The sequence below is a fragment of the Ictalurus punctatus genome, chromosome 15 (genome assembly GCF_001660625.3).
Source record: "Ictalurus punctatus breed USDA103 chromosome 15, Coco_2.0, whole genome shotgun sequence".
NCBI classification, from domain to species: domain Eukaryota; kingdom Metazoa; phylum Chordata; class Actinopteri; order Siluriformes; family Ictaluridae; genus Ictalurus; species Ictalurus punctatus.
In genome coordinates, this window is record NC_030430.2 from 3070001 (window position 1) to 3081649 (window position 11649).

The 11649-nt window shown below is 44.8% G+C and overlaps 1 protein-coding gene across 2 annotated transcripts in view; it reads right to left on the bottom strand.

Annotated features, from left to right (window-relative positions):
• lrp1ab (low density lipoprotein receptor-related protein 1Ab) overlaps window positions 1-11363 on the bottom strand; it is a 152368-nt gene extending 141005 nt beyond the window's left edge. For both annotated transcript variants that reach the window (XM_017487059.3, XM_053686225.1), the window contains exon 1: window positions 10774-11363. In XM_017487059.3, the coding sequence (XP_017342548.2) occupies window positions 10774-10849 (76 nt within the window). In that variant the 5' untranslated portion in view covers window positions 10850-11363. The remainder of the gene's footprint in view (window positions 1-10773) is intronic.
• Between the last annotated feature and the right edge of the window lie 286 nt (window positions 11364-11649).

The window sequence follows — 11649 nt, forward strand, 5'->3', positions numbered from 1 at the left end:
CAATGGACATTTTAAAATATCTCCCAAATGAAGATGAACTGTTTTGTTCGTTTAAATTAAGGCTTTTACTGAGCGCAATCATTTCATTTCTCTTAGCCATGCGAGCTCCATTTCCGTTGGTCACGTCGCAGTGTTTTGTACACACCACGTATTATACCCACGTGCTTTACGGTGCCTGGTGTTGCACATTAACTCCATTTACTCGTTAATGAGTTCTGCCGAGTAAAACTCATGTGCACACTTGTGCATGAGATGTTCCTGATTACATTCCAATCGCGACTTTCATTCTCCAGTGTAGTGCTTGTACAGGTACAGGAAAGCTGGAAGACTTGTGTATTCGAGCTGTCGAGGGGAGAGTTGCAGGCAAACAAGATCATCACCTTCATGTTACCACAATCAGATTAAGCCTCGGGTCTCAGATGAAGAGTTCACGGGGAAGACAGAGGGCGAGGCCGAGGAGGGGAATGTATGTGTGTGTGTGTGTGTGTGTGTGTGTGTGTGTGGTGGGGGTGTAAAAAAGAGAGAGAGAGAGAGAGAGAGAGAGAACAAATGCCGTAATAAAGAATGGAATTAAGTCTTCACAAGTCTGAGTGGGATGCAAAGCAAACGTGGCAAACGGTTGCGACGTTTGCGCGGCAAAGCTCGCGCGTCATGTGACACGGAAGACAGGAAAAGCAAAGCCAGTTTGTGCCACAACCTGAGATGATCATTAAACCGCGTGTATTTTTAACAATACTAGATACACATGGGCCTTCCCTAGAGATAGAAACTCTTTCAAAGCAGGTCTGTCTACAACCTACACGTTTCCTGCCACTGCCACATCGACACCACCCACCTTCCGCTGTTAACACCATGTAGCAATCTGCTCACCCTTTGCCCTCGGCTCTAAAACGGAGTAAACACTGAAGCCGCATGCAGAAAACACCAATTATAGTACGTCCTGCCTACGACCAACAACAAACATCCTTTCATTGGTGGCACTCGCGCTCATCAACAAGGAGCCCAGCTGAAAGGCATGCACGTCTTTACGCTAATCCCCCAGTCTGCTGGGAGACACTAAATGCGTAAATATCTAAGGTGTGGCAACACAGGTTCCTGCTTCGAAATGGCATAATGATATAGTACGTGAGGCACAGGGATACATAAACAAACAGAAGAACGGATTCTCCAGTCAAGCCAGGATTGTAGCAAAGAGACCCCACAGTCATACCAGAGCCATCTGGTTCGCATTTATCTAGCAAATTTGCAGACTGCTTTTTGTAATTTCCTCGGGTTTTACTCAAAATATCACCAGTCATTCTAGAGACACTTGCACAGGACGGAATGCGGGTCTTAATACTCGGCCACGATTACTCTAAAAGACAGGAGCTCTTATGTAATACAACCGGTGACGTGAATTATGTAGTGTTTACAGGTACGAGAATGTGCGGTCTGAAACATACGAGGTACCGATATCACCATGTGACCCATCTATAGGAAGCTGTCCGTGTAGCGTGGCCCAAGGTTTGTGGACACCTGACCATCACAGCCAAATGTGATGTGATGTGATTTCCGAGGCTTCCCACTAGGTTTGAGCGTGGCTGTGGGGATCAGGCACTGATGTCGGGTGAGGAGGTCTGGCGTGGAGTCTGCATTCCAGTTCATACAACACAAAGGTTTTCAGTAGGGTTGAGGTCAGGGCCCTGTGCAAGCCACTTGAGTTCTTCCACACCAACCTTGGCAAACCATGTCTACATGCATCGGGCCACTGGCAAGCTGGAACAGGTTTGGGCCTCTTCGGCGCGTTTCCATTTTAAAACGCATAACTTTTACTACGGTTGCGCCCGTCATCTCCGGAGGAGACTTTTGGAAACGCCGAAGACCCCGTTTTTGTTTGAAAACTCCGGGCTCGTGTTTCAGTGTAAACGGACCAAAACGAAGACTTTTGAAAATGAAGGCGTGGCTTCGCCCACATTCGCTTGGGTCTTCTGGATCATCGCGTACCCTCCCCCGATTCGTCAAGCCCCTACCATACGACCGTTACGCTACCTTCATCGTATACACGACGCCACGGAGACCGAACCGCAAGCTTTGCCGGCGTTGTTGTCATTCTTAGCAGCCGTTATGCAGTTCAATTCTGTATTTTATAACACTCCAGCTGCCTACACGCGCAAGAGGCGAGCTATGATTAGAGCAATCGGCAACATCTCATTTTAACAGGGAACGCCGGTTTGTTATGCCTGCCACTGACTAGCAACCAACTTCCTGTTTGCGCCGTGTGCCCAGTGTGCATGAATGGTCATGCGACATGCGTGCAGTGTGGACGGAGATCGTTTCTGAAACACAGCGGAAACGCCAGTGCGGACGAGGACCGTTTTCATTTTAAAACGAAAGTGCACTACTGTAAACAGGACCTTAGTTCCAGTGTAATCCTACAGCATCCAAAGATATCCTGTACGATCGTGCACTTCCAACTTTTGTGGCAGCAGTTTAGAGAAGGTCCACGTTTGGGCGTAGTGTTCAATTACACCCATATATGAAGACTGACAAATCATACGTTTATAGCTACCCAGTTCCATATTTTGGTTGGCAGGAACCCTCATCGACCATATTAAAAATTGGAACGCGAAGTAATGTAATACGGTACTGCAAACTAGTTAGTTAAGCTCATTAACACAGATGAACAAGTATCTGATCATGCATCACATCGTGTTTGTGCCATCAATAAAAAATTTAAAAAAAAAGTCAGCAAGAAGTTGGCGAACTTCTCAACTAAGCCTCATATTGCATGAAAATACCCGGCTAGTGTCCCGATTTTGTCTTGATATATACAACAGCATAACGACCGGGAGAGCTATAGAACGGCATTGCGTCAAACTTTTCATCAGTGTTTCCACAAACCAATGTTTCCGGTGTCCCAAACGATCTGTCCTTCATCCACGCCAACTGATCCACCGAGTAAAAGTCGTTCCTCCATCAACTACATCGTGCCTCGGGTGATCTCTGTAGTGTAGAAGGTGGTGGGATTTGGAAACGTCAGCTATAGTTACAGCAACGTGGTGTGTCACGGCATTGAGAAGCATGCTAACTTTTAAACATAGCAACACAACCAAAACAAACAAACAAAGTTGGGTCTGTGAAAAGCAGGTCCATGGCTGTTTAAGTTATTCGTCGGACAGATTTAAAATAAACGCGTAATAAGCTGCGTTTACATGGACAACAATAATCCACTCTTAACCCGATTAAGACGAGACTTTGATTAAGAAACTACCATGTAAACAGCAATTTTTTCTTACCTCAATCTGATTAAGGTCATCCTCGAAGTAAGCACTAATCGAATTAAGACAGGTGGCGTACTCCTGTTTTAGTGGAGGTGTATTACAGACATGTACACACCTTAATCACATTATGAACGTCGTGTGAGAGTTTTCACCGCGTTTTGTGACAGGACACGATCACACACGGCAGTGCTCAACATTTTATTGCGAACAAGAGAGTTCGGCCGCGTCCCAAACCGCATACTTGCCTACTATAGGCCTGTAGTGGGAGAAACACATGTATCTCGGCTACTATATAGACGGTAAGTACGCGGTTTGAGACGCAGCCCACGGCTTTGATCAGTCGTCTATTAGCACGTACAGCATGACAGATAATTAACTGCACTTAAAGCGTCCGTAAAAAAATGAAATAAAAACACCCAAAAGTGTATATGGTACCATAACGAAGACCAACTGTATGTCGATACCTGAAATACTGGAGGGACGGGGTGGCGCGGTGACGTAATGACGTGTGCCGATAATCTAATTATGTTCTTGAACATGTAAAACGTGAACACGACAGGAGTATTCTAAAAGCGGCTCGTGTAAACACCTTAATCACATTATTATCTTACTCAGAGTAAGCTCAATAATTACATTACTGCTGTCCATGTAAACGTAGTCATAGCCTGAACATGAAATCTGCTTGTACCAGGCATCTGGGATAGCTAAAGAATTAAAAATTAAATTAAATAAAAAGTAGACAACAAAAACACACACACACACACACACACACACACACACACACACACACACACACACACACACACACACACACACACAGAACACCACTCAAAGCTTAGAGAAATCTTTACAGGAAATTAAAACTGAATCCATATCCTTTTATTTATTTATTTATTTTTAACTGGACATGGACATATTTTTTTCATTAAAAGGTTCATGGACTTATCCAAGACAATTAGATTCACAGGAACTTTTTCTGGCCTTCAGTAAAACGACTACACTTCACTACAAGCCTGCATGTTACAACAAAAGCGCTCTTTTCCTCTGTAAAGTATAGATTCCCCGAAAGGGAGCGTATGCTCCCAACAGCATAGTTCCTTATCATTTGTTGCGCTATCCTGGCTATAAAAGTATAGCGGTCTCATTATGAATCACTGTCATCTGGAAGTCGTGGAGGACTTTGTCCATTTGTGGTTCGAGTGTCGGTGAAGGGAGGCAGGACTGTGGTATGACCTGCTGTTCAACTTGTCAGCGTGATGAGATTCAGCCTTCTGACTCCCGGTCCAACCATGATGAAGAACTCGACTGGAGCAGTATTACTGAAAATGTAGCAACACGGGGCTTTCGCAAGACGGTCGTCGGAAAGGTTTTCACATCCCAGTGGTCAGGATTATGCTATTGCAAAAATGCGTGGGGTGGGAAACCAGATCAAAAAAAAAAAAAACCTCAGGAAACTAGAGGAACTGTTGTTAGATATTTAACAAAACAGCTGTGATTCCGCCACAGTTCCATAGCAGAACTACCAACTACGGTTTCTTGCAAAGAAAATATTGTTCATATTTTGCTAGATTAGTTTGTACATTCTTCGAGAAAAAAAAAAAAAGGGTTCCCCAAGGGTTAACTAAAGTGGGTCACGAATCTGGAACCTTTTCTGAAAATGGAAATCTGAGGCATTTCCACTGAAGAGCTGCAGATCATCTGTATGGTCTTGCATTCTATGAGTTTTCAACAATTTCCCAAGCCGTGACGTTGCCAAATCCTCATACCGATTGTCCAGTCACTGATACCAAAGTCTACAAATCCAGTGTGTCCTCTCCCCCCGCTTCATCCACCTTCATGATGTACCCTGGACTCCTGCCTGCTGTCATGAACCGAAGCAGAATTTCAGTTCTGTACTTCTTTTAATACCGTTAAGCAACCTACACAGCCTGTAATACGCCAAGTAAAATGCTCCAGTCCCGAGGCAACGTCTGATGCAGTTCAACTCCTGAAGCTCCATTATCTTCAACCACCGCCAACACAGATTTCCTTAGAAGTTAAGTAAAACTCCAAAGTTCCTCTCAGTATCCGTTACATTTTTCCGAAAGCCGATGTAGACAATCATCACCGTTTCACTAAGACCATTGTGGTTTAAGTTCGGGAAGCTTGGAGACGGGTTCTTTCTGCGCCATGGCAGACATCCTCCGTGGTGGACTCTCCTTTGTGCCAGGTGCAGACGCTCGTAGAAAGGAGCGTACACCTGAGCAAAACTATGCATCCCACCTTCCGTCCATCACTCGGAAGAACCTACCAAGATCATCCTTGTTATACCTCAAGATTTCAGACATGCTTTCACATATGCATTTCCCCTGGGAAATCCGAGCATTTCCCCCTCTGGTGTAGTTCTTAAGGCAGGTGAGAACACAGCAATCGGGTGCCGGACAAAACACTCGGTCCGAGACCGTTTGAGTGAAATATTCTTGGTCTGGTTCCAAGTGAACTCTTGCGTGGATCGATTGCAGCAAGAAAGCATTTCGACCCCAGATAACTCAACTGCAGGAAATGAACCGAACGCGTCACGTATTTTGGGTTTTTACATACGCGCGAGCCGATAAACTGAGCCGAGGAACGGAGCGGAACCATGATTCGCTCTGGATATTTGAACGACGGCCAAAAAGAAAAGAAGACACTGGACGCGATACACAAGATGTCGAACTAGTTATGTCTAATTATCGAATCATTTATTCAGCGCTGGCACTTTTTCCTGAAGGCGTTTTCAGTCCTACACGCTTCAGCCACTGCTCTTGTGCTCGTTTGTTTGCCGCATTTACATAGCAAACGAACTAAAAGGATCGATTTTGCTCTGAAGCGGACACGGCAAATGGACGACTAGGTGCGAAAGCACACTTCCTTGCGAAACTTGCAAAAAAAAAAAAAAAAAAAATCAATAAAATAAAGTCTGGATAATGTGCCTTACAGCGCTTTCTTCCCTTCAGTGTAACTGAGATTACATTCAGGTGGCACCTTGATAACTTTGTTTATGCAACAATCCCAATCAGCTCTTGTTGATAGCAGTGTTTACGTCCATTCTACTCTTAATGCCCTTTGACCTCGTGGAATATTTTCTTCCAGGGTTTAATTCTCGTCGTTTGTTTTAACGCAGAGGTTCTCAGCCTTTTGTAACTAAAGCACCCAAGCCCCCCGTATCATGTGTTACGCCCCCCGATATTGGAGGAGACCGGGTATAATGATGATCTATTCTATATAAAATCTGTCCATATATACCTAATCAATAATCTGTTTTTGATACATAGATAGATTTTGTACTTTTTTTAATTACTTTTCAAAACTTTTGAGTTTTTTTTTTCAAAATAACTTTTAGAAAACCATATGACGGACAGATTTGGAACACGAATGATCAAAAATGTTTCCGAACACTATAATTACTTTGAGCAAGAGTAATAACGTGGACTATTTTACATGTAAAACATGCTGCATGACATTCGTCTTACGTTCTAGAAACATTCGCGGCTGAGGCTCAGGTGGTAGAGCGGGTCGTCCACTAATCGTAGGGTTGGTGGTTTGATTCCCGGCCCACGTGACTCCACATACCGAAGTGTCCTCGGGCAAGACACTGAACCCCAAGTTGCTCCCGATGACAGCTCTGCTACCACTGGTGTGCGAGTGTGAGTGTGTGAACGGGTGAACGAGACAGTGTAAAGCGCTTTGGATAAAAGCGCTATATACGTGCACCATTTACCATGTAAATGTGGACGAAGGGCGCGTCTCGTTAGCCACGACATTGTTAGATCTCCGGCTCTCGGCCCCTCACTGAACAGAGCAGACGCGGGGAGAGGTGCGAGTGCCGAAAGCTGCAAAGGATTGCCCAAAAAGCCGCTAGATGGTTTTTGTTTTTTCTGCAAAAAGGGGTCTGAAAAGTCGCCAAGTTGGCAACACTGATCCGCACTGACCGCTAGATAAAAGGCAGCTAAGCTCCGCCTCTCCCCAGCAAAAAAGGAAACGCAGAGGGAGAGGGAACGCAGGGTTTTCTCGTTCGATCTAAAAAGCAATAGGATACACCGAGTACCCAAAATAACGTCCCGTCTGTGTTGGTTTTTCTTGAAAACAATTTGCGCCCCCTTTCCGATCTCTCCGCGCCCCCCCCAGTTAAGAACCACTGTTTTAAAGTATTAACTCAGGATACTTGAGCATGTATCTTTACAATGCAACACACACACACACACGCGACTTCCTGTTCAACTGTAATGCATAAGACGTGAGCATGATGCGAGAAATCGCGTGCCTTTTTGTTTACTTTAATGCACCTTCCTTTCCCTGTATTTACTGAAAACGGACTCTATCATTACAGGGGCACGTAATTACAAGGATCTAAACAAGCAACAAAAAGCAAAGTTAATAAAACGCACTTAAACAAACCCGACGTCGACTACAACGAGTACCGGACGAGACTGAATTTCTGGACCAGATTTCAAAAGCGTTTTCCAAAAAAAAAAACGCAGAGGAAGGTGCTGATCTGCATCTTTTAAATCATGCATGCCCTTTGCAGGCCACGATTACAAAAGCCTCGGAAGAAAAACGAATGCATAATTTATGCACTTGTCACTGGAAGAATTTGGGGTATTTCGGCAGAAATGTCTAGCGGATCCTCTTTCTACATTCCCATCTCTCGCTGCCTGATGTGCAGCGATTTAAACAGAGCCCGACCGATGAATCCGAGGACCGGAGCAAAAGATCTTGTGCATCTTCGTATCGTCTACTCTTAAACATTAAAGGAAAGGCCTGGCTTGAAAAACGCATTGATATGGAAATGTTTGCGACGTGTTGATTCAGGTGCTAATTTGTCGGTTGGTGTTACAGTTTCATCCTTCCTGTGAGAAGTTAACGGCCGCGTGTTACAGCTAGAACAGTTACAGTGGAACTCAACAGGAAAAAAAAAAAAAAATATCGCAGGAGAACACTCGGGTTCTTCTGTTCTCGCTCACCGCTCTCTCTCCGACGTCATGATAACGAGAAATCCGGCGCAGGAGGAGTGAAGACGACCAACGGCGGCTGGACGCGGAGTTCCACAATGCGACGCAGCTAAATGACGCGGTCGCGTGGAACTGACGGACGTATTAGCAAGGAAGCCCACTCTTCGGAACCGGATCTGCTCGAGCGTACAGGTGAGAGATGATTCCGATCTCATGGCGAGCGTGGTCCGACATTTCTTTCGTTTCAAACTCGCAAGTAGGGCCGTGCCGTACCGTATCGTCCATGACAGACGGGTACAATTTCTCCCCACTCTAAGAATGGGTCATCCCGCCATACCGACGATACACCCGACGACACGTTTACGCGCTGCCACGTGGGCGTAGAACGGGAACAAGCATGGCGGAAGGCGTTCCAATCCGAGTATGTAGTTTAAGAATAACGTCATAATCAGTGTTTATATTTCAAACTCGCGGTCAACTCGAATCATTACCGTGTCTATACACTGTTTTGATGTGTCGCAGCACCGTTTAAGACTTGCTAAGTCTGCACTGTTTAAAGATCATACGCACTTTTACAGAACTATTTATTTATTTATTTTTTTTACAGCATATCTATTTTTTTCCCCCCCTGGGGACAGATTGCGAATCCTGCGAGTATCGGTGTATTTGTGAATAAAATTGATATTCCATTTTTTAAGTCTACGTAACTGGTACAGTTTAGTATTTGATGATGATCAGGATTACGTTTTTGGATCAATCTTTTTGTTACTATTTTCATATTGTCATTTATATCCTTACCCCCCCCTCCCCCACCCTCCCAACACACCAAAAAAAAAAAAAAAACACGTCTATATCGTCCATCCCTATTCACAACTTTCAAACGTTTCCACCTGGAATTAGTTCCCATTTACTGTTTGACAGGCACAAATGGAAGAAAAACGTATAAATGTCTCACATCGTCCCGTCGTATACGACTCCCAATAAATATTTACAAAGAAAAGTGAAGCTCGGAAAGAAACGGCAGACAGCACAGGTGCATTTTGTAGGTGTTCGCAGCTAGTACAGTTTACTAATCTGCCAACGAAGCCTCAAATCAAAAACAACCAATGTTCACACTGATTAGTGCCTCGTTTCATTTGTTTAACTAGTTAGCTTTAGTTAATTTAGCTATATATGGCGCGCGACGTCCATTTCTCAATGGAAGTTAAAAAATAAAAGAAAAACCTCTGGACAGTGCACACGCATATACGATAGCAATAGCCAAGACGACTAAGAAATTTCAAGCGACATTAGCGGCTTGTCATTTGCTACAGCAGCGAACAAAGAGTGAAAGAGTAAAGTGCTGCCGCAGCGCTGTCTTTGGGTCTCTTTAAAGATGAAGCAAAGGTTAATTCCCACTGGAGCTACTAAGAGCAGGCAGTCAAATCAGGATTGGCTGGCTACGTATGAAAGCGTTAACGTGGACGCAAAGAAAAAAAAGACCAACAGGTCAAAGGAAGCCGCTTCGTTCGGAGTAAACCTCGGACGCCGATAACGAGGTCACGTCGATTCGACGCGAGTGGCTCGGGGAGGATTTTCCCTTTAACGTGAGCCACGGACTAATCACGAGAAAACGGACAGGGATAGAACGGCATCCTGAAATACATCGGCTCGCTTACAGTAACACAACGGGTCACCGTTAAGAGGAGTATCGACGGTCAATATTTCAGCTTATTTCGTGTTTACTGTAATGGAGGACCTTTAGGACATTGTAGTCAACAGCTTGGAGAAAGAAAGGAGGGGGAGAAAGGAAGAAGAAAAAAAAAACCCATGTGATGTCAAGATGAATAATTTAGCCCAGGCCAAATATCATCCTCGCAGATGATGTGAGCAGACATTACTATATCTACCAATTCTACACCCAAAAAAAAAAAAACATTAACACACACACACACACACACACACATAATGGAAAGGATCAGACATTGTTGCTGTTATAATAGTCTAAGATGTAGGGATTAATCGAATAATAGATGATTCATATAGGAGGCGATAGGCTAGAGATATTACAGAAGAAATAATTGTCGGCCTAGACAAGATCACTGACAAGCAACAGCGACAGGATCTAAATGTGGCCCAGTTGGAAGAAGAAGAAGAAGAAGATGATCCAATCAAGGTTATGATTCTAATCGCACTGACTCTGTTCAGGCTTTTCATGTCTATAGGATAATCTAGAAGCATTTTCCGACGCATGTCCTGAGGATGTGAGTCTCCATGGTAAACAAGCGGATCACAGAAGGCAACAATGTCGCCCAGTGACATGGAAACGGGATCCAGAATGATAATAAACCTCCATCGAGCATTTATACAAACAGTCTGGAGAAACAGGGTGTCCTCCTTCAGCGTTAGGTCTCGAGACGTTTCAGGTCCAGGGAGTCCAGCATTAGGAATTCACACACACACACACACACACACACACACACACACATACTAACAAGCATTCCTTGCAAATGCATGGGTTAAACATGCAAACAAACAAACAAACAAACAAACAAAGCGTTTACCTTCAACAGCTTGGGTGTGAGGAATAGCCTCCAGAGTGAGAATGAATCCAAGGGCGAACAGTAAGGTGGGCAGCATGTTCTCCTTGCTGGATGTCACTGCTGCTAATGGAAATGTGCGAATGGTTCATCAAATCCGCCGAGTGGCGCGCGCAGAGTGCTCCCGTTGTTCCCCGAGCCACCACGCTCTCCAAACGCCGAGCAAACTGGAAGCAGGGCTGGCTGGCGATGGAGAAATAACCCCGTGTCGCTGCAATGAAAAAAAGGAGGGAGGAAAGGAGAGGGGTGTAAAAAAAAAAAAACACACACACACAGAAAGCGGGCTTTTCTCCAAGCCTAGAAAGGCGACGCGTTGTAAAACAGCGCGGCCATGTAGACTACAGGATCCGTTTCAGTCTCTCCGCTCAGCAGCACCGCTTTATAAACAAACCAGGACCGCACTAACGGCGCAGCTCACAACCGACAACCGCAGCACGGGAGGAAATAAAAACACACCCCGTGAAATGAAAAAAGAAAACAAAATAAAAACACACACACAAAAGGCACCTTTAACTCATTGAGTCCCACCGCCTCTGATGCTGGTGGACAGAAATACTGAGCGCGCGCGCACACACACACACAGACACACGCGCGCGCGCGCACGCACATATACAGCGGGGTCGCTTCACAGCTATGACGTCACCAACCTCCAGTTGTCCACAAAAAAAATCGACGCGGCATTCTGCGTACTGCGCATGCGCGCCACAGTTTCGCGCTCCTACGGTACTGTAAAACGAAACTGTTCCACTTGGCGGCCATTTTGGCTCGGGAGCAATTCTGTTTTGCTTTGGGGTTTTTTTTTTTGTATTGGTTCTTTAATATAATGCAGTTCAGTTATTA